At 40.6% G+C, this 18982-nt stretch overlaps 1 protein-coding gene and 1 long non-coding RNA gene across 7 annotated transcripts in view; one reads left to right on the top strand and one right to left on the bottom strand.

The window, feature by feature from the left end:
- Positions 1 to 1800: 1800 nt before the first annotated feature.
- ZNF706 (zinc finger protein 706) lies at positions 1801 to 11879 on the bottom strand. Of its 4 annotated transcripts, none has more exons than XM_064588037.1 (4): positions 11856 to 11879; positions 7527 to 7663; positions 5534 to 5641; positions 1801 to 4834 (listed from the first exon to the last, which is right to left on the bottom strand). In XM_064588037.1, exons 2-3 carry the CDS (start codon positions 7659 to 7661, stop codon positions 5546 to 5548), a joined length of 231 nt encoding a protein of 76 aa, XP_064444107.1. In that variant the 5' UTR covers positions 7662 to 7663; positions 11856 to 11879; the 3' UTR covers positions 1801 to 4834; positions 5534 to 5545. The 4 variants fall into 4 exon arrangements, with proteins under 4 accessions (XP_064444107.1, XP_064444106.1, XP_045752101.1 ...); XM_064588036.1 differs by lacking the exon at positions 11856 to 11879 and adding an exon at positions 11414 to 11549; XM_045896145.3 differs by lacking the exon at positions 11856 to 11879 and adding an exon at positions 11254 to 11536.
- Positions 10873 to 18982, top strand: part of LOC123858834 (uncharacterized) — a 23307-nt gene continuing 15197 nt past the window's right edge. For 2 of the 3 annotated variants that reach the window (XR_008507651.2, XR_006794245.3), the window contains exons 1-2: positions 10873 to 11011; positions 12306 to 13139. This is a non-coding gene — a long non-coding RNA (uncharacterized LOC123858834). The remainder of the gene's footprint in view (positions 11012 to 12305; positions 13140 to 18982) is intronic. The other variant, XR_010410569.1, reaches the window with a different exon arrangement.

The following is an 18982-nucleotide window of genomic DNA, read 5'->3' as shown; positions in this document are numbered from 1 at the left end:
TAATAGACAAACTGGTAATGGTAATATAAATGGTAATATACCACTGCTGGTTTCTTAGTTGTGATAAATACACCACAGTAATACAAGATTATAACAGTAGGGTAAGCTGAATCTTATACTACACTTTTATAACTTCTCTGTAAATCCAGAAGTACTAAAAAATTAAAGAGTTTAGGGGCACATGAGTGGCTCAGTAGGCTAAGCGTCTGCCTTCAACTCAGGTCATGATCCCAGATTCCTGGGATTGGGCCCCATGTGGGGCTCCCTGCAAGTGGGGAGTCTACTACTTCTCCCTTTGCCCCTCCCCCCTGCTCGTGCTCTCTCTCAAAATAAATAAAATCTTTAAAAAAAAACCCAAAAAACTAAGAGTTTATAAAAAAGAAAATTACAGAGATCCAGATCAAATAATATGTAAAGCATCCTGTATCAAAATCACAAGATTTGTCGTAAGTGTTCACTGCCATTAGCCCACAGGATGTCTAACCTGCAGCCAGGGCAGCAGATCTCCCTCCCTTCCTCAGTAGAAGTGTTCTGTACTGAGCAGCAGTACCTCTAATCCCAACTGGCCATTTCCCATAAGTCCTTTGGGTGAAAAGATGATCAGGAAATAAAAGTCTGAACCCAGTACAAACAGTATTAAATTTATATGAATGCCTGTGAATAAAGGTGTTTCAAGGTTTTGGAATCTAGTTCATCTGACCAGATATTTAAGTCTCAGTAGGAAAAAAAAAAACAAAAAACCTTGAATAAAAATAGATGGAAGGCCTTTAAAGGGCAAACCTTGCCAGTATCACACGTTCCCATTTAGGAGTAAGAATTTCTGGGTACCACAGGGTTTTAAAAAAAAAATGTACATTTTGAAAAAGCACCCCGGTTGTTTGACAAAAGTGACCTATGAACTGGTTGACATGTGTGATTAAAAGGAGGCAATATTAAGATATATAATGAAGCACCTTAATATCTAGTGTAAGTCTGATATTTAATACTAAATTAATATTTAAACCAAGACTGTCTTTGGCAAAGCAGGATGTACGGTCACCCTTAACTACAGACCTAATTTTGAAAAACACTGTTACATTGTTATAGAAGAAATACTATGTTGGCCTACTTCCTACTAATTAAAATTTTAATAATATAGAATCCAAAATGCAAGTCACATTCAGAATTTTACAAGACAGAAGACAGTGATAAAGTGAGGTACTTATTTGGTCTACAAAAATCTAAGCTATTAATGAGATCATGTATAGAAACAACGGTGTATACATAAAAAATGATTAGAAAGTAGTATGGTTTTAACACAATCACTTCACATTGTAGATATGCCCATATGGATACAAATAAATGACTGAAGTCTGGCTCCGTATGTGCAGATTCTAAATTTGGAGCCATACTATGTTCAAAAAATTGGGGCTAGAGAAGGACTGTCCAAAATAAAAAATTATAAACCAACTCCAAAGAGCTGGTAACTCAGTAAACAGCTTACCCAAAGAACATTTAAAATAGAAGACATTTTTGGGCACCTGGGTGGCTCAACTGGTTAAGCATCTGCCTCTTGATTTTGGCTCAGGTCATGATCTCGAGGGTGGTGAGATTAAGCCCAGCTTCAGGCTCTGTGCTGGGCATGGAGCCTGCTTAAAATTCTCTCTACCCCTCTGCCCCTCCCACTACCCCCACCTTGTGGGCACTCTCTCGCTCTCTCAAATACATACGTAAATGAGAGAGGACATTTAATTTTCAGTTCAATACGGTAATCCACAATGACAGGCTGAACTCTTATTAATAAAACATCTATTTTCTCAATAAAGTATACAGATGTTTTATTAAATCTACACATAGCAAGGGCTTAAGATTTTTCTGAAACATTTACAACAGATAAAATTTGGCTAGCCTGAAAGATTTCAGACTGTACAGTCACAGTATACACAACCCTCTAGTGTTGATCTTCATTTCTATACACACACAAGTATGTGTCTGACCAAAATCAAACCAAAAACTCCCCCAAAATGAAAAATCTAGCACAAAATAAAGTAATTCAGATTCAGTAGTTTAAATACAGTATTTCAGTTACAGTTTGGAGTGTGACTATCACTGTAGAAAAAGGCCTTGATATTAACTACAATTTTAAGCAGATGCTGTATATTCCACATACTAATAAAAATGAAAAAGAAGAGTCTTTTCTACTCTACTCATGCTACATATATCTCAGATTTGAATTATGATGTGATTAACTAGCTTTGCAGTAGCCTTAATATAAAACCAAAGTGTTATCTCATTCAGTTTACTGACCTAAGCATTTTTCATTTTAGTATTATTTTTCTATTAATAGCCAATTACTTCCCCCTTCCAACAACTTACACTACAGGAAGGTTTCAGAATGACAACCTTTTCCCTTTCACTCTTAAGTATTCTATATACTTAAAATAGACCAACTGCAGGAAAAACAATGAGAAATGAAAAATCTCTTGCTGCCCTTAGACGACTGAGCTGTACACTCAAGAAACAACTCTTGAGTTGAGAAATTTAAAAAAAAAAAAAAAAAAAAGGGAAGAGGCAATATAAAAACCTCCTAAAATGTAGAAGAAATTAGACTAGTTTAGTTTTAATATCTTCTTTAATAAGACATTACAGCACACAACTGAGCCCCTAGTATGTCAGTTAAACATGGGGATGCAGATCCATAGGAATTAGAATGGAAACAAACGTAATCTTAACCCCATTCCTTTTGGCAATTAATGGAAATACAGAATACAACCGGACCAATTCTCTCTCAGTGTCTCAGATTTTATAAAGTCTTTGAAGACACCATAACAGTTTTATAATGAACTTTGCTGTGATCTGTTAAAGAATCTTCAAATTTAATAATGAGGATGCTTAAGAATTGTAGTTTTTCCCTTAGAGCAAATTTAACTCAAACATAATAAAAAGGGATTGTATTAATAATCCTTATACGAAGTATGAGAATTAATGTCTTATGCAAGATCAATGCAGCTAGTTTCCTATCACTGAGATATAAAGTTAAATATGGTGTCTTCAGCTGCTTATAAAAAAGGGTTAAATACAAGAACAAAAAGCTTTTATTCTGAATTACAGTCAGTAAAAATGAAAAAAAAAAAAACAAAAAAACAAAAAAAACCCCAAAACCTGTGAATGGTTTTTAAATGATTTGTTACTAAATGTAAACATACATATGGTCAAAGCGCTTTTAAAAACCTTTAAATTGTAATTTAACCAGAACTTTAATAAATTCCACTACAAGCAATCAGGCAAATTCTAATGTTCTGGTACCAACATATTAGGAAATAACAGATATTAAATCTGAAACTTAGGAAATTAAATACATGAAAAAATGACTATTTTAAAGAAAGAATGTAATAGAAGTTGCTAAGAAACTATCGCCACTGAAGCTTTTCCTTGTAAATATCTTACTTAAAACTTAGTGAAGTCAAACAAGGTGGGCAGAATATGCATAGCCACAAAACAAAGGCAGTGATGAATTACAACAGAAAGAGGGAATGCATTTTGTAATCCACAGGATCAGACTTGTGGCTCTAAGCAATTACCAGGAAATAGTTGAGTGTTCTTCCTATTATTATTAACTTTAAAATTTAAACAGAGTTACAGCAGTTTCACTAGTAAAGTTAATAGCTGACAAAAGCAAATTAGAAGAACCCTAAAATTAGTCTTCCTTAACTGGGTAGGATTTACCTCATCCATCTGAACTAACCCATTTCCCCATCCTCAGAGCCAAAAGAATGTGGAGATTGGCCTATTTTAATCCTTTTCTAGTTCAGACAGAAGTCATATTGTACAGGCTTTGATTTTAGGAACCAGCACAAAGTAAACTCCTAAAATCAACTATTCACTTACAAAGGAAAGGAGGGAGAAGGTTCTGGGAATTAACCCAGCGGCAAGTCATTCCACTCTTCCTGTTAATGAAAATCCATTCATAAAATTGGCCAAAACATTAATAACTTCCAAAAAGTCCTTCAAAAATTGAGTTTTAACTTCCAATTACTGAACTTTGAGTTTTGAAAGAATCTGGTATAATTTATGTAAGATAGAGCTTTACCAGTGTGCATATGATCCATCATATTTTGTATTCAATGACAGCCTTACTGATTTCATTATGGCATACACTTCAGAACCTAATCTTTCAGAAGGGCTCACTGAAAATCCAACGCATTAGGAATTTATCAGTCATCGACAGGGTATTCCTGGCTGGCAGCTATGGCCAGGTCATATGGCAAGTTGAAATATTCCAACCTCAAACACAGGAAACAATCAGAGGGGTAAATGACACATGATGGTAATATACTAAGGCAGCAGGTAAGTCATTCTTCACCTAGATCAACAGCTGCCAATAAAACTGTATGAATGAGTCTGTTCTAGTTTAGCTAATGAACCTGCCACTGAACTGAGAGGGAGGTAAGAATTGCGCCTGCAATTCTAGTTGACGAATTCATTAGATTTTCATAAGGCAAATAATGTGGAAAGTTAGAACAGAATTTCTAAAACCATTTATCCTGTGATGTTGTAAAATCAAAGTACTACTTTATTAAATGAGTTATTTTACACAATATGAACATCAATATAATTACAATTGTAAAAAAATTTTTTATAACAAGGATGGACTGATTTCCAGATTTCCAAATCAGAGTCAACTGTACATTTACACAGAATTGTCTTTGCATGAAGCCCAAAAGGGAACAGCATAAAAATGAGTGTTTCTGTAGCCCCTTTATTTTTGCTGATCAACAGTTTGTTAGAAAAGCAGCTGCAGGTTTGTTACCTAAGTTCTGAGACAGTAGAAGAGTCAAAGGTGTCATGAATTCACCTATAAGACATAAATGAAATTTGCAGTGAATGTAAGCATTGCACAAATACAACTTACATGCATTTCAAATGTCTAAGAAAAATGCACCACCTGCATAAGCTATCAAGTTAGCCTGACAGATCTGTCAATGATTTTATAAACAAATCTTTGATGAATTTACTTTAAAAAGAAATAATTGTCTCACACCATCACCACCTTAGAGAAAACAAAAAACAGAAAACCAACCACACAGATTATTTTCAAGCAACTCTCAAGTTTACACAGTGTGTGCCTCCATTCACCATGAGTCCTAATGCACTCAGAAGCTCTGTCAGACACTGGAAATAAAATACCTGCACCAAGGCACTCAGGAACACTGTTCTGCATCACTTCTGGAAGCAAGACCCTCAAATGCCTTTGTAATAGTTATTTTCTTTAAGCTGGCAAGTCTCTTCCATTCTTGGACCAGAGTTGGCCAGCATCACCTCATCCCCCCATGTTGGGCTACAGTAGTAAAAACTTGGGTGTTTCAAAGGCATTGAGATGATCTGGTTTGGGGAAATGGGCTTTTAACAATTGTAAAGGGAAACATTAACTTAAAATGGGGAAGCAATAAAATCTCAGCTGGAAAGTACACATTAATTTCACAGTCACAGAAGATAATTTTGCTCTTGTGTACAACCTTGACATTAACAAAGGAAAAGACAAAAGGTCAATTACCTGTAAACAACTTTATGCCTGAACATCAGCCAATTCTGGAGGAAGTGGAGTCTTAGGATGCTTGCTTTCAAAGTGCTGCTTGAAGGTCTTAGGGTCTGGCATTTGTGTCTAATTTAAAAAAATGTGGAAAAAAGAGACTTTATTCATGAAATAAAAATGTGTTAACTTTTCAAATCCCGAACCGGCTCAGGAGAGACAATTATCTCAAAACACTTTCAAGTTCCTGCAACTAGTGGCTGGCATATGAAAAAGGACCTTGCAACAAAGAGATTCCTAATATATCACCATATTTCACATACAAAGAAAAGGGTGGGTCACAGAATGAAGTATTCTGCTTGTTTGATTAACAGCAAACAGGTAACATTTACTTAACATGTTATGCTAAGCAGGTTACCTGAATTCTCATAGAACCTTCCTACAGTAATCCTAAATTAGTTCCTACCATCCTTCCTCATTTAACAGGATAAGGAAACTAAAACCTAGAGGGTAATTTGCCCAAGACCTGTTTTAACCTAGTACTAGTACTTCAGTTCTCAAATGCTACATTATACCAACTTCCCTAGGCAAGGACCTTCAATTATTTATTCTTTTGCCCATTCGATTAAACAAAACATGAAATAAAAGTTTTTGCTGTTTTGTTCAACCGCTCCAGTACTTTTAGGTCAAAGTATTTCTTCATCAATAATTTAATGAAATTTACTTTTACCCTGCTTCTTTCCAAACAGAATCTAAAGTTGCTTGATTTCATTATTTTGAGGTATCAAAGCTCAGTATGAACTACATATTTAATGTAATAGATTTCCTCTCTTAATGAAGAACTTTTATGTAGTCAGGAACTTCTATTTCATCAGTAATGCCTTCACATGATGAACTTGTCTTACTGAGATCCCTTCCTACAACCCTACCCAGGTGTAGAGCTTTGGGAAAAAATACATTTATACATATGGTATATATATGCATATGTATTTGACCAACCTCGCTATGTATTTTTTCCTTTGGGACTTCTACTCACTAACTTCAAGGGTGCTGAGATTAAACAAAAAAGCAAGAAAGAGACTCTGGCTTGGAATTTAAGAAAAACTTTTTTTTTTTTTTAATTTTATTTACTGAGAGAGCAAGCGAGCAAGAGAGAGCACGAGCAGGGTGTGGGTGGCAGAGAGAGAGGCAGACTCCCCGCTGAGCAGGGAGCCCAAAACAGTGCTCAATTCCAAGACCCCGAGATCATGACCTGAGCAGAAGGCAGACGCTTAACCGACTGCGCCACTCAGGTGCCCCAAGAAAAACTTCCTTGAAAGGCAGTGTGGTATGAAAGGCAGAGGTGGGCTCTGGAACTTGACTGCCGGGGTTCAGATCCCAGCTCTTCTCTGTACTAGCTGGGGCACCTTGCACAAGTTATTTAATCCCCTTGACTCAGTTTACTCTCCTGTAAAATGGGAATAACAAAAGTCCTTTATCTCAGGGTGGTTGTGTGGATTAATGGGCTCATACATGTAAAACACCTGATAAGCACTCAATAGCAGTTGTTAACAGCTATTCTTCAAATCTAACAAAACACATTAGTTCTAGGAAAAGCCCTCAATGTAAATATACTCCATATAGTTTTACAGACATCCCACTACAAATTTAGTGAAGAAAAAAGTCAACTCATAACCAGAGATATGTTCACTTGTATCCTGCATAGCTGTAAACCAAGAATGTAGATCTGATTTCCTTACAAAGTTCAAAGTGCAGTATCTGCCGTGAAGAAGACATCTTTCTTCTAAATGAGGAAAGGGACTTTGTTCACTCCCTTTCCCTGACACCTAGAGAACTATGCCTGACCACAGGAGCCATTCACAAAATTTTTGTTGAAGAGACAAGTGAAGATGGACACCTAAAAGAACCAGCTCGCCAATCTACTATTTTGCCATAGTTGCAAAATTGTAACCTATATAAACCAATGTCTACGGAAAGAACTGTCCACAGGAAAACTATGTCTTTCAATCCCCCTTACCCTACAAACAGTGCAGGTATATATTAAGGCAGCTTTGGCAGCAGCCTTTTGATCATGTCCTTGTTTCTTCTTTTGTCCAGCTTGCTTTTTGGCATTTTTCTGCTGAGACTGAATCTTCTGCTGTCCACGAGCCATATCTAAAAACAGAAGTTGAGGCATTAGAGTGATTAATACAGAGTAACCTAAGTATGGTAACGCTCTCAGAGTTGAAGACTTAAGTTTTATAGAGGTGTCTATCAAAATGTGTGGGTTTTTAAGTTCTTGCATACAATGCTACCAGAGAATAAGTTAGTACAACCACTGCGGGAAACTGGTAGTTGTCTACTCTACAACCTACAATTCCACTCTCAGTATGTATCTAACAGACATACAAATGTACATATACATCCAAAGACAGTACAAGAAAGTTCAGAGCACCTGTTACCAAAACTGAAACAATCCAAATGCCAGTTACTAGTAAAATGGATACATAACTTGTGGTATATTTAGACAATGGAATACTATGCTGCATTCAAAAAGAAACTATTGTTACAAGTAACAACATGGTTGTATTCAGTGTTAAGGGAAAGAAGTCAGATACAAAAAATATAGGTTGTATAAAGTTTAAAACAGGCAAAGCTAATCTAGGAGGTAGTGACTGGGGAAAAAAGGGCATGAGGGAGGATTTATGGGGTGGTGATATGTTCTATATCTTGATCTGGGTAATGCTTATACAGATGTGTTCACTTTTAAAAATTCATCGAGCTGTACCCCTGATATTTGTGCACTCTGCTATATATAATCTTCAAAAATATACCAGAAAAGCTTAGTGCCTTTCCCCAAGCATTTGCTTGATCACTTTGCAAAGGTACTTTCCCTTTCCAGTATTCACTGTTGTGAATTAAGATTTTTACAACTTTAAGAGAAATAAGGGCTGTCATCTAAAGCTTCTGGAGATCCTAAGAGCAATGGGAACTGTTCTCTTAAATACTCAGGTTCCATAAAACTACTGTGCTATCCTAAATCTTCCTTAAAAAATGGTCTTTGCAGGATTGCTGAAGAAATTAACAAATAAAATTAAATTAGTTTTCAGTTGAGAGAACCTTGTAAAAAAGGTAAAGATGCCTTTACAAAAATGAAAGGTACCACTTTTTACTTATAGTCTGAAATGAAGCTAAATGGGTTAAAAATAATTAAGTTACTGAAAAAGTTACTTTTACTTCTGCATTAAAATTAAAGTCTTCTCAAACCAAAAAACAGACTCTTAACTATAGAGGACTGATGATTCCCAAGGGGTAGGTGGGTGAAATAGGGGGTGGGGATTGAAGACTACACTTATCATGATGAGCACTGAGTATGTATAGAACTGTTGAATCGCTATATTGTACACCTGAAACTAATATAACATTGCATGTTAAACTACACTGGAATTAAAATAAAATTTAAAAAATTAAAGTCTTCTATCAGACAACACGAGTTAAACCTGCTCATGAAGAGTCTATGGGCCCCAACTGCTTTTTAAAAATATTGAAACTGGGTCCTAAGTAGAATTCCTATATATACCTTTGACCAGAACTGCAATTAGTTTTAAACTTTTTTTTTTTTTAAGATTTTATTTATTTGACAGAGAGAGTGAAAGAGCACAAGCATGGGGAGCAGCAGAGGGAGAGAAAGAAGCAGGCCCCCTTCGGAGCAGGGAGCCTGATGCGGGACTCGATCCCAGGACCCTGGGATCATGACCTGAGCCGAAGGCAGATGCTTAACCATCTGAGCCACCCTGGCGCCCTAAGTTTTAAACTTTTAAATCATTGCAGGATATGAACATAATATGGATGTAGATCACCTTTACCAGAAAACAGGGCTGGCTTTTTTCTGACTGGAACCCTAATCAGTTAATGGATATAAAGTCAAAGCCTATTATAGAAACATATGAGCCTCTCCCCCCCAAAAAAAGGGTCCTGACAAAATAAATACACTGCTTGGACAAATTCCCCACTAGTATTTAACACAGAATAAAACACAGAAGAGGATCAATGCTTTTTTAAAAAGCTAGTTGAATATTTTAACAAACTACAAAAATTCTTAGTATGCTAGCCTAGTATACTCGCAAATAATAGTAAATGTTACCAGATGTATTAGTCCTTGAAAACTAAACTTCCATTTTAGTTTTTATAAAGCCAAATCTTTATTAATGCCAAGCCAAATGGTATGATTCTTTTTAAATGTATATTTAAGTACAAATGTTACGGCAAGCATACGGAACCTATTCACACAGAAACAGATTTGGATACTTAAGTATGATCTGGATGATAACAGGTATTCAATCTTTACGTATCCCAATATTTTATAACATCTTTTATCAGTACCTTATGTTAGAATAGTTTAGTCCTCTCATGCTTCTGAGCTCTTCTACACAATGTCTACTACGCATGCTAACACTGATTTTGTGGGTAACCTCAATTATTTTATGCCAATTCCAGAAGTATCTTTGATAATTACAAGATATTAACTATTTCGATACCATTTTCATGCAGTGATCTGTACAATGTAATGAGATGCACATTATTTTTAACTTTTCCATTTAGGGCTTCTCCTAAAATATAACATTACACAATACATTTAACCCATTTTCCCTGTCATCTAACAGTAACAAAACCATAAAAGCTTTAATAAGTAAAGACTGTGGTCACTTATTTTTAAAACAAAACTTAACACCCGGTGAAGGAAATCGAATCAACAGTCTAAACGCATGGGGTAGGCCCCCAACTTCTAACAACTCCCTGCATTGATTTCCTTTCTGAAAGCAGAAATGCAAACGAACAAGCCACCTGCTTTTGGACAGCTCAACTTTGGAACTGCTCTCAAGCCAATCGAATTTTCTACAAAATCTTAAGCACAACTTCTTAATTACACACGACAAACTGAGGGCCAACAAGTCATTTACAAATACCTTAAACGCAGGTTTTTAATTTAACTCTTATTTAGTGTGGTTTTCCGAGAGGGATGCAAAGAGGGAAGTAGAACGAATAAAGAGTTCTTCTAAAATGAAGAGCTCTTACAGGAGGCAACAAGTAAGCATTGCCCCCCAAAGATCCTCTTAAAACCAAAAACAACTGAGTAAGAAAAGATTTGGGATCCAGGAAGTAGGATCATTCTCCATAACCATATGAAACGAGGAGGCCAGGCAGTGATCAACATCCTGACCCTAGCTTTTAACTACATCCTTTCAGGGAGGGAAGAGGAAAGCACCAGGAGTAAGATCTATTTCACCCAACACATGACCGACCCAGCTGCAGCCCGGCCCACCTGCCTTCCCCGCCGGCCTCTCCCGCGTCGGGCAGCCCCTTCCTCGGTCCGGCCACACAGCCCCCACCGACCGACCCGCCACTCCTCACAGACCCCGGACCGAGACGCGGCTCCCAGAGGCTTTGGCGGCCCCAACCCCGGCCCCTTCGGCCGCGGGGAACCCGGGCCTCGAGAAACCGGCCAGCTGCCGTCGCCAAGGGGTAAGGTTACCGCTCCGCGCGGCGGCCGCGGGCGGCCTGCAACCCGGCCACCTGCAGGGCCTGGCAGGCGCCCGAGCTCTCCCTCCTGCCCGCGGCCCGCGCCGGGACAGGACGGGCCCGGCCGCCGCCTGGGAGGCGGGGAGGCCGGCGGCCCCTCGCGACCCGCGGCGACCCCGCCGCCAGGCCCCCACCCCGACTCCCGGACGTCCTGCGGCGTCAGCGCCGCCCCCACAGCCGCTCACCCGGGCTGGGACAGTCTTGCGTCGGAGAGACCGCGCAGCGCGAGAGGGCCGGGGGAGGTGGCCGGAGGGAGAGGAAGGGGGAGAGCGCCCAGCACCGCTTCGGCCTCCTCCACCCGCCGAGGAGGGGAAAGAGGAGAGCACAACAGCCCGCGCCTCGCACCCGCCGCCGCCGCCGCCGCCGCCGCCGCCGCGCGCGCCCGCCGCCGCCTCAGCCTCGGGGGAGGCCACTATGCTCGTGCCCGCGCACGCCGCGCAGCTCTCCCAGTCGCCCCAGCGCCCGCCTGCTCCTCGCCGCCCACGCGCCTTCCTGCTGCGGCCGCCTCCCGCGCTCCTCCCCTGCTCGCACGCCTGCGCCCTTTCCGGTCGCGCCGGCCAATGGCGGTGCGCCCCTATTACATAAGCGCCAGGGGGCGGGGCCTGGCGGCGACGGCGGCCCCTTAGAGACGGGAACCGCAGGGGACGTCGCCCTCTGTCCCCGGCGCCCCTCCCTTCCCGCGTGCTCTATCTAGGCGGCTTCTGCCGGCCCTGGGAGCCGCGTGATCCCGGTGCTGCTGGGTGACCGCCCGCGGCGTGTTTCACAAGTCGCTTGCTGGCTCACTCACTCGGGCGGCGGTCCGGCCTCGGCCCCCGCGTTCCTTCTCACTCGCCTCCCGCCTCGCCGGCGCCCTCCTATGCAGCGGCCCGGGGACGGGCCCGGAGAGGTGCGCCAGCGCCGCGGCGGCGTGGGGCACCGGGGAGCCCGCCACCCGGACGCACCACCACCGCCGCCCCCGCCCTTGCCCCCAGTGCGGCCGGCGGGCCCAGTGGACCCTGATAGGGACGCGCAGCCTTTGTTCTCTCACCGGCCAACCCCCAATCTCGTTCCCACGGAAACTCCGGTTATTTTTACCAATCTGGGGTTTTTAGTGAGTTCAAGATTCCAGCCTGTCGCAGTATTGCTGGCTAGAGTACCCCGACCGCTTTAGCTGAATACTGACAATATACAGAGTTGCTAACATTTGGGAAATGGTTACGTTGATTTTTTTTTTTTCCTGGTCTCTCTTGATTTACAGGCCATGACCGTCAACTTCCAGTTGCGATTGGGGCGCCTGGGTGGCTCAGTGGTTGGACGTCTGCCTTCGGCTCAGGTCAAAAAAAAAAAACCCAAAACCCAAAACGATTGCGATTGTAATCTGATTATCTGGAAATGGCATTTTAGACATTGGCTTTATTCGATTTCTCTCCTGCCCCCTCGCCCACCACACACATTGGTTTCTAATTAGATTTATTAGTAACAAGGAAAAGGGAAGCTTTTGCATTTGATGTTCTCACCTTGCGGGAAGCGTCCACGCTCCCACTTGCCTGTCAGTGCCCAGGAGAAGCTAGTTTAATATAATACATCCCAAGTTACGGGACATAGATATTACAGCATTGTTTAGAATAACTGGGAAGGAGTTAGTGGCTTGTCGCATTTGGGTGGCATACAGTGATCTGGTTGATAAGTCTTTCCTTATCCTCATTTCAGCCTCGTTTACCTTTCACACCTCTCCCATACTGCAGTTTTAAATTATATGTTTAAATTTTATTGATCTCTCCAGTATTGAGTTGCAAGCTCATTTTCATCACTGTATTTCCAGTGTCTAACAGTGTGCTAAACATTGTAGGCACTGATTAAATGGATATTGACCAAATGAACTGGAGGTATCTAAAGAAATCAAAACTTTTGACATATCATGAAACTCTAGCTTAGCCAATAGTCACCATAACCATAATAACTGTATTAATCTGGCTAACAGGGGTATGAGGTACTCCGAGAGTCTAGACACAGGAAATCCAACGAGCTCTGTTTGTCTAGCCATGAATCAGCGTGGGCAGTGGAAAGGGACAGAGAAATTTGGTGGGCTGAGGTAAGTCTTAACTGGAGAGGTGATTTTTGCTTTCAAGTGATATTACTATGCCTCTTGTTACCGAGGCCTAGGTAAAAATAGCCATTTAAGCCAGTGTTTCTTAAAATTCTGCATTATACCACCTTTGAGAATTTGACAAAGCTAAGGACTTTGCCCCTGGAAAGTTCATATATATAAAAACTTACCTCCGGGGCACCTGGGTGGCTCAGTCGTTAAGCGTCTGCCTTCGGCTCAGGTCATGATCTCAGGGTCCTGGGATCGAGCCCCACATCGGGCTCCCTGCTCAGCAGGAAGCCTGCTTCTCCCTCTCCCACTCCCCCTGCTTGTGTTCCCTCTCTCACTGTGTCTCTCTCTGTCAAATAAATAAATAAAAGTCTTTATTTAAAAAAAGCAAAAAACTTACCTCCGTTGGCAGAGTTTCTCAACCTTGGCCCTACTGACGCTTTGCGCTAGATTGTTGTTATGGGGGCCTGTCCTAGGGATTGTAGGATGTTTGGCAACATCTCTGTCCTGTACCCTTTTGATGTCAGTAACTCTCTTATCTCCAGTTGTGACAAACAAAAAATGTCTCCATACCTTTCTAAATGTCCTCTGGGGGTCAAAATCTGCCGTGTTTGAAAACTGCTGCCTAGAGGATATGGTATGATGATAACTTTATATGTTGGTTAGGGCATTTGAAATACGAAGGGAAAAAAGAAATGGATAAGATTCAGCATCTGAGATGAAAGGCGGATGAATTAGCATTACTACCAGCTGGTGTCCTACTTATTCTATAGAAATGTGACAGCAAATGGGATATGAACGCCTCAGAAGGATTTTTATACACATTGCTGGTTTTAATTGTGAATGCTGCAGTATTTCTACTGATTGGTTCTCTTCTACCTTTTTTTTTTTTAAGATTTTATTTATTTATTTGACAGAAAGAGACAGTGAGAGAGGGAACACAAGCAGGGGGAGGGGGAGAGGGAGAAGCAGGCTTCCCGCAGAGCAGGGAGCCCGATGTGGGGCTCAATCCCAGGACCCTGGCATCATGACCTGAGCCGGAGGCAGACGCTTAATGACTGAGCCCCCCAGGTGTCCCGGTTCTCTTCTACCTTTAGACAATTACTTTAGGTTAATATGCAATAGGCATGTGCCTGTTTTCAAACCAAAATCAACATCAGATTAAAATGCTTCTCTGAAGACCTGAAAGATTTATTTTTTTGTATTCATGTTTGATTTTCAGGGGTGAAAGAGCTGAATCAATATATTATTTTTCAAATGACCAGATTATTCTGAATAATTTTCCCCAATTTATCTGTGGCATGTAGGTTAATATCTAAATATAGTAAAGTGCTTAGCTTAGAGGTTCATTAGAGTGTAAAAGAGGCAAGGTCCTGGCCCTATAGGTCCTTCCATCTCGTGACATATAATAACAGCAATAATGACAACAATAAACTCAAAACAAAAATGTTTCCTTTTCTAGCTCTTATTCCTATAATCAACTTCTTGTTGCAATTTTTCAGGGCTGCAACCTGGAATATCTTGTTTTCTCTACACTGTTTCCCCAAAGAAATCTCATTGACTCTTGTGGCTTTAAATAATGAACTTCAGATGACCCTACATCTATCTACTAGTTCAACCCTCTCTTCTGATTTCTAAATTGATATATCCAAGTGCCTATTTTCCATTTCCACTTTAATGTTTTATAGACATTTCACATTTAATACCATATGGTATTGAATCAAAGAAGCTATTGATTGTAAGTCACATTTATCTCCACCAAGATAAAAAAAAATTACTGCCACTTGAACTATGGCATAATACTAAGATACCCTTGATTGTACAATACATCTCAATTTCAGAGATGTTAAAATCAGTTTTTAAAATATTGCAATTTAGGGCGCCTGGGTGGCTCAGTTGGTTGGGCAACTGCCTTCAGCTCAGGTCATGATCCTGGAGTCCCGGGATCGAGTCGCGCATCGGGCTCCCTGCTTGGCGGGGAGTCTGCTTCTCCCTCTCCGGCTCCCCCCTCTTGTGCTCTCTCTCTCTCTCTCTCTCTCACTCTCTCTCTCAAATAAATAAATAAAATCTTTAAAAAATAAATAAATAAATAAAATACTGCAATTTATTAGAATAGCATCAAAAAGAATAAAATAGTTAGGAATAAATTTACAAAAAAAGTGCAAAACTTATATTCTGAATGCTACAAAAGATTGTTGAAAAAATTTAAAGAAAACCTAAATAAATTGAAAGACATTCCATGTTCATGGATCAAAAAATTTAATATTATAAAACTGGCAATATATCCCAATTTTATCTGTAGATTCAGTGCTTCCCCTATCAAAATCTCAGCTGTCATTTTTGCATAAATCAACAAGCTTATTCTGAAAACTACTGGGAAATTCCAAGGAACCCAAAAGTGGTAAAATAAGAAAATATTTGGTCTTTGACCCCATTCCTGGCACAAAGCTCATAAAACCCTTGGAATTTCCTGAGTGATAGGAGTGTCTTTTGTCATTCATAAGGAGCTCCTTTTGAGCATACCTGAATTTATGCTAATAAGGGGGCTTAGGGTGGGGCCCCTAGATGGTGTCAGGATAGGAGTCCTCACCAGATAGACAGATGATTAGAGAATTAAAACTTTTCAGCCTTAATTACCAACCTCTGGGGAGGCAAGGAGAAGGGGGCTGGAGATTAAGCTCTATAAAAACTATTGAGCAAAATTTGATGAGCTTCCACATGCTGGGAAGGTGGCATACCCCAGTTCCATGGGGATAGAAGCTCCTGCCTTTGGGATCCTTCTGAACTTTGGCGTATGTTCCTCCTCATCAGGCTGCACATCTGCATCCTTTATAATATCTTTTACAATAACAGTTTAAACATAAGTACATGTTTCTCTGAGTTTTGTGAACTGTTCTAGCGAATTAATCAAACCTAAGGAAGTGATCATGGGAACCTCTGACTTATAGCAGGTTAATCAGAAGCACAGGTAATGACCTGAACTTGCTACTGACATCTGAAGAGGAATAGGGGGGCAGTCTTATAGGACTGAGCTCTTAACCTGTGGGACCTGATGCTATCCCCAGGTAGACAGTAAATTGTAGAACACCTAGCTGGTGTTGCAAAATTGTTTGATGTTTGGAAAACCTACATATCTGGTGTCAGAAGGGAAGTAGTGTTGTAGTGAAGTTTTGAGAGTAGAGGAGACCCAGGGAGGAGGAGTCTGTTTTTTTCCTTACATCAGAATAGCCAAAACAATGTTAAAAAGAGGAACAAAGTTGGAGGACTTAACTTCCCAATTTCAAAACTTGCTATAAAGCTATCGTAATTAAGACTGTGGTACTGGCATAAGAACAGCCATGTAGATCAGTGGGATAGAACTGAGAACCCAGAAGTAAATATTCACATTGATTTTAACACAGATGCCAAGAAAAGTCAACAGGGAAGGAGTAGTCCTTTCAACAAATGGTGCTGCAACAATGGATATCCACATGCAAAAGAATGAAATTGGATCCCTACCTCATGCCTTTTACAAAAATTAATCAAAATGGGGGGCCCCTGGGTGGCTCAGTTGGTTAAGCGACTGCCTTCGGCTCAGGTCATGATCCTGGAGTCCCAGGATCGAGTCCCGCATCGGGCTCCCTGCTCAACAGGGAGTCTGCTTCTCCCTCTGACCCTCCCCCCTCTCATGTGCTCTCTCTCTCATTCTCTCTCTCAAATAAATAAATAAATAAATAATCTTTAAAAAAAAAATTAATCAAAATGGATTACAGACCTAAATGTAGATGCTAAAAGTATAAGATCCTTAGAAGAAAATACAGGAATAAATCTGCATGACCTGGAGTTAAGCAAAGCCTTCTTAGATGTGATACCAAAAGCATTCATAACAAAAGAAGTGACCCAGGGGTGCCTGGGTGGCTCAGTCGGTTAATGTCCAACTCTTGTTTCAACCCAGGTCATGATCTCAGGGCTGTGGGATCAAGCTCTGCTTCGGACTGGGCTCCATGCTGGGTGTGGAGCCTGCTTAGGATTCTCTTTCCCTCTCCTCCTGCCCCTCCCCCCATCTCTGAAGAGGAAAAAAAAAAAAAAGAAAGAACCCATTTAGACTAGATATTTCTTTAAAGAAGACATAAAAATGGCCAATGCATACAAGGAAAGATGCTACCATTATTAGCCCTCAGGGAAATGCAAATAAAAATACTGAGACGGTACTTCACACCTACTAAGTTGGCTAAAATAAAAAAGACAGGTATTAAGTGTTGGAGTGGATGTAGAGAAAATGGACGCCCCCATACTTGCTGGTGGCAATGTGAAATGGTGTAGCCTCTTTGGGAAACATTCTAGCAGTTCCTCAAAAGTTTAAATACAGAGTCACCATATGACCCAGGAATTCCTATCCTAAGTCTATATCCATGAGAAATGAAAACATACATCCACACAAAAACTTGTAAATGAATGCTCCAAACAGCATTTTGGCTATTCATAATAGCCAAAAAGAAGAAACAACCCAAATTTTCATCAACTGATGAGTTGATAAATAAAAGTGGTATATCCATAAAATAGAATATTATTCAGACATAAAAAGTCATGAAGCACTGAGACATGCTACAACATGGACAAATCTTGAAAACATTATGCTAAGTGAAAGAAACTAGGCACAAATGACCACAAATTGTATGATGATTTGATTTATATGAAATGTCCAAAATTGGCAAGTCTATAAAGATTAAGTAGATTAGTGGTTGCCTAGGGCTGGGAGAATTGGAGGGAAATGGGGAGTGCCTGGTAATGGGCATGGGCTTTCTTTTGGGATGATGAAAATGTTTTAAAATTGACTGTGGTGATTGCACAACTCCAAATACACCGAAAACCACTGAATTGTGCACTTTAAATGAGTGATTTGTATCTTATGTGAATTATATCTCAATAAAGCTGTTACATTTTTTAAAAAGTGATTTTGAATTACAAAAACTGGAATGTCCAATATTCTATCCATTGCCATGCCCAAATCTCCTTCCATCCACTTCATCCCACCTCAGTAAAGGCACTGCCACCCACTGGAATAACCATTTCAAAACACTGTTGTTAGCTCTGACACTTCTCATCATTTATCCCCCATTTCCAATCTATTGCCAAGTCATGTTGACCTATTCCAGAATATATATTGATTCTGTCCACTTTTCACCATCTGCGCCACCACTGGTCTAGTCCAAGTCATCATCTTTCATGTGGTTTGTCTGGAGCAATTAACCTACCAGGAAACGGAGAACTTCTCCAGCTCCCCTTTAGTACAATTACTTCTAGGCAATCATAATGATCTTTTAAAAAGACAGATCTGGGGGCGCCTGGGTGGCTCAGTCGGTTAAGTGTCTGCCTTCGGCTCAGGTCGTGATCCCAGGGTCCTGGGATCGAGCCCCGCATCGGGCTCCCTGCTCAGTGGAGAGCCTGCTTTTCCCTCTCCCACTCCCCCTGCTTGTGTTCCCTCTCTTGCTGTCTCTCTCTCTGTCAAAAATAAATAAATAAAATCCTTAAAAAAAAAAAAAAAGGCAGATCTGCTCAGGATACTTTCATGCTTAAAACCCTTCCCTGGCCATTCATGGCACACAGAATGAGATCCAGTCTTCTTGTCACGATACACCGAGCCTTGTCTGGGCTCCTGAAATTCTTTTCTCTTGCTGTGCTCCAGCTCAGTGGTCTTTCAGTTCCTCAAGCTGACAAGCTCTTCCCTACCATGGGGCCATGCTCTATGCTCTTCCCTCTCTTGTATGGGCCTGCTCTCCCTTCCAGTATGGCTACTTTCTATTCCCTCTTCAAATTCCAGCTGATATATCACATTCTCAGAGAAGCCTTCCTACCTTGAG

This window comes from Mirounga angustirostris, unplaced genomic scaffold (genome assembly GCF_029215605.1).
Source record: "Mirounga angustirostris isolate CCGP_5_RB_7025 unplaced genomic scaffold, mMirAng1.0.hap1 SCAF_4, whole genome shotgun sequence".
Classification (NCBI taxonomy): domain Eukaryota; kingdom Metazoa; phylum Chordata; class Mammalia; order Carnivora; family Phocidae; genus Mirounga; species Mirounga angustirostris.
This window is presented reverse-complemented; position numbering and strand designations above follow the sequence as displayed.

Bases quoted from the DNA above. Each gene is read 5' to 3' on its own strand.
- ZNF706 (XM_064588037.1), bottom strand. From the start codon at position 7,661: ATGGCTCGTGGACAGCAGAAGATTCAGTCTCAGCAGAAAAATGCCAAA. The intron at 5,642-7,526 runs GTAAGGGGGATT...TTTTTAAATTAG, and splicing joins ATACCTGCACTGTTTGTAGG to ACACAAATGCCAGACCCTAA.